General features: G+C 25.4%; 1 protein-coding gene across 1 annotated transcript; it reads right to left on the bottom strand. All coding sequences in view use genetic code 6, as the record gives it.

The window, feature by feature from the left end:
• Window positions 1-1,642: 1,642 nt before the first annotated feature.
• TTHERM_001018481 (granule lattice protein) lies at window positions 1,643-2,426 on the bottom strand (the record flags this gene model as incomplete). Its single annotated transcript, XM_012796161.1, has 2 exons — window positions 1,643-1,921; window positions 2,100-2,426. The coding sequence occupies 2 exons, from the start codon at window positions 2,424-2,426 to the stop codon at window positions 1,643-1,645; spliced, it is 606 nt and encodes a 201-aa protein (XP_012651615.1).
• Between the last annotated feature and the right edge of the window lie 366 nt (window positions 2,427-2,792).

Here is a 2,792-nt window from a genome sequence, read left to right as displayed (position 1 = left end):
AATGAGATAAAAATGAAGACCTCATAAACTTTTTTTATTAATTTATATAAATTTAAATGATAAAAATTAAAAAATTAATAATTACTTCTTCTAATTTTTTATATTTTTTAATCTATTAAATCATTTATTTATTTTTTCAAAAATAGAATAGCAATTTATCAAATTTAATTAATTAATTATAAATGGATAAAAAGAATAAATAAATATAATAATTAATTAATTATCAAATATTAATTAATATATATATTTGGTTTTATGAAGAGATTTATTATCACAGAAAAATTAATTTAACATTCATTATTTAAACTTAATATTTGTATTTAAAACATATACTTAAAAATATATATAGTAGGAATTAGAGATGGCCAGTTATTTATTTAGTCATATTTGAAAAAACTCTAATAATCAACTATTTTTAAAAAATTTCTATCATTTTAGAGTTCATCATATAAAATTTGATCTTGATATAATAAAATTTTTAATTAGTTTTTACATTTCAATAATAATGAATAATAAAATTTATTTTAAAAATAAAGATCTTATTGAAAAACTTTTTTTATAAATATCTATCTAATGATACCATAAGAATAAAAAAAAATGTTTTTTTTTAAATTAAAATAGTAAAATTTAGGGGTTGCAATTTGTAGCCGTCAAATTCTTTAACATGATGGATGATTAACATTTAAGATTATAAACTTTGATCGCTTTTGGTGAAAAATTAGGGATGCTTTAGAGAAGTTAATTAATTTAATAAATTGAATATATAGTCTTTTCATTTAATCAGGAAACCAAAAGCTATTAAAAAGAAATGTTTGAAAAGTTTAAGTAAATCAAATAGAAAGTAGAATTTATATAAAAGATATTTCAATGTATTCATTTAATGATAAAATCAATACTTTTCATTCATTCATTCGTTCATAATAAAACACGAAATATACATGTTTAAACACAAAGTAAAATCATATTATATAATTTGAATCAATGAGTTAACAAATCAAATAGATCAGTTAGAAATGTAAATTTAATTTTGAGCGTCTCTAACGATTCTGTCAGCTTGGGTAACGAGGTCGTATTCGGCGTTGATTCTGATAATGAGAGCTTCGTGTCTAGCTTGGACGTTTGAAAATGCTTCATTTTCAGCAGAAAGTAAGTCTTAAGCTTCTTTTAAGTTTTGTTTGGCAAGTGAGATAAAATCTTCAGCATATTAGATTTGAGATTTTAAAGAGGTGATTTCACTTTCATATTCAGGGATGGTTTCGTTTTGTAAGATATCGATAATTTAGTAGATACTATTAAGCATGGATTAGACGTAATTGTAGTTGTAAGTGAATTCGTTGGTAAGATCAGTGAAGGCCTTTTGGAAGTAAGCTTATAATTATTGGAGAGCATTGATAGCAGTTTAGATTGAGGTTTAATTGGTGTTGTTCTTAACTTACATCATAGCTTAGACAACAGGTTTGACGAAGAGTTAGTGTTTGGCTTTCATTCCCTTGGTGGCTTCAGTAATCTTTTAAGCGAAAGAAACGAAGGTGTTCTTGATTTAGACGAAGGAGAAAGATCCGAGGTCAGCACTGTCGTAGTGACTATAATTATTTATAAAAAATCAATTATTAATGCATTACAAAAGGCTTGATATAACCTTTCATTTAATTGCTAAAAAATCAAAATGAATAAATATATAATTGTTTGTTTACGATTAAGCTTCTTGGAGTTTTTCAATAGCGACTCCGATAACTTAGTCGGCATTGCTGAATTCAGCGGTGGCAAAATCGTAATAAGCTTACAATATCTTTTAAGATTCTTAATAAATATCGCGAGTTTCAATGTTGTAATAGAGAGCTTGTTAAGCATTCTCTAAGTTTACTTAATAGATTTACAAGGAGTTCTATAGGTCGTTTAATTAAGCTTCACCATCGTTAATCTGTTTATAAAATTTAAAATATTATAATCAATCAATGAATAAATCTACTGCTTGGTTAGTTGGTGAAATTAGAAACAATTTATTAGTTTATAAATATTATTCATTTTATTTTATTTTTTTGGATGAGAATTTAATTATTCGCAAATGATATTTCTTTTAAAATTGTATTTTTTATTACTTGATTAGTGTAGTTGCTGATTAAAGCGTTTAATTGAGAAACAGTATTATTGTGAAGAGCGGATTAGTATTCGAATAAGGAATTTTCGTTATCAAGGTTTTCTAATAATTAATTCTTGAGGGCAGCGAAGGCATCATAGAGATCTTAGTATTCATAACCTAGCTTGGTGGCAATGGTGACCATACCCTTTAAGGCACGACCAAGGGGGGATTTCTCCATCTTAGAGTTGATCTTTTCCATCATCAACTTGGCTTGGGACTTGGAAGTAACAGCCATAGCACTTTGGCAGACAAGTGCAATAACGAGGAGGGCAGCAATAACTCTCATTCTATTTATTTGTTTTTCTTGTGTTTTTTAATTCTTTTTCCAATATTTTAGATTGATTAATTAATTGAATACTCAACCAAATAATAAACAAACAAACAAACAATCAACAAAAAGGATAATTAATTAATTGCTTATTTGCTTTTTTTTCATAGAGATTTGACAAAGAAAAATATTGCAAAGTCTTTTGTTTTTTAAAAATAGAATTTTTATATTAATTTCAAATAAAGAATGTTTCCGTTTTCTTACACCAACGGATAAAAAATTTTTATCAAAAACGTCTTTTATTCGTAATGTTTTAAAAGAAAATATATCTTATCTGTATGTTAAATTTAGCATGCGTAAAGCCCAAAAATGCATGATAAAGCA

This window comes from Tetrahymena thermophila (assembly GCF_000189635.1).
Source record: "Tetrahymena thermophila SB210 genomic scaffold scf_8254760, whole genome shotgun sequence".
In the NCBI taxonomy this organism is placed as follows: Eukaryota; Ciliophora; class Oligohymenophorea; order Hymenostomatida; family Tetrahymenidae; genus Tetrahymena; species Tetrahymena thermophila.
This window is presented reverse-complemented; position numbering and strand designations above follow the sequence as displayed.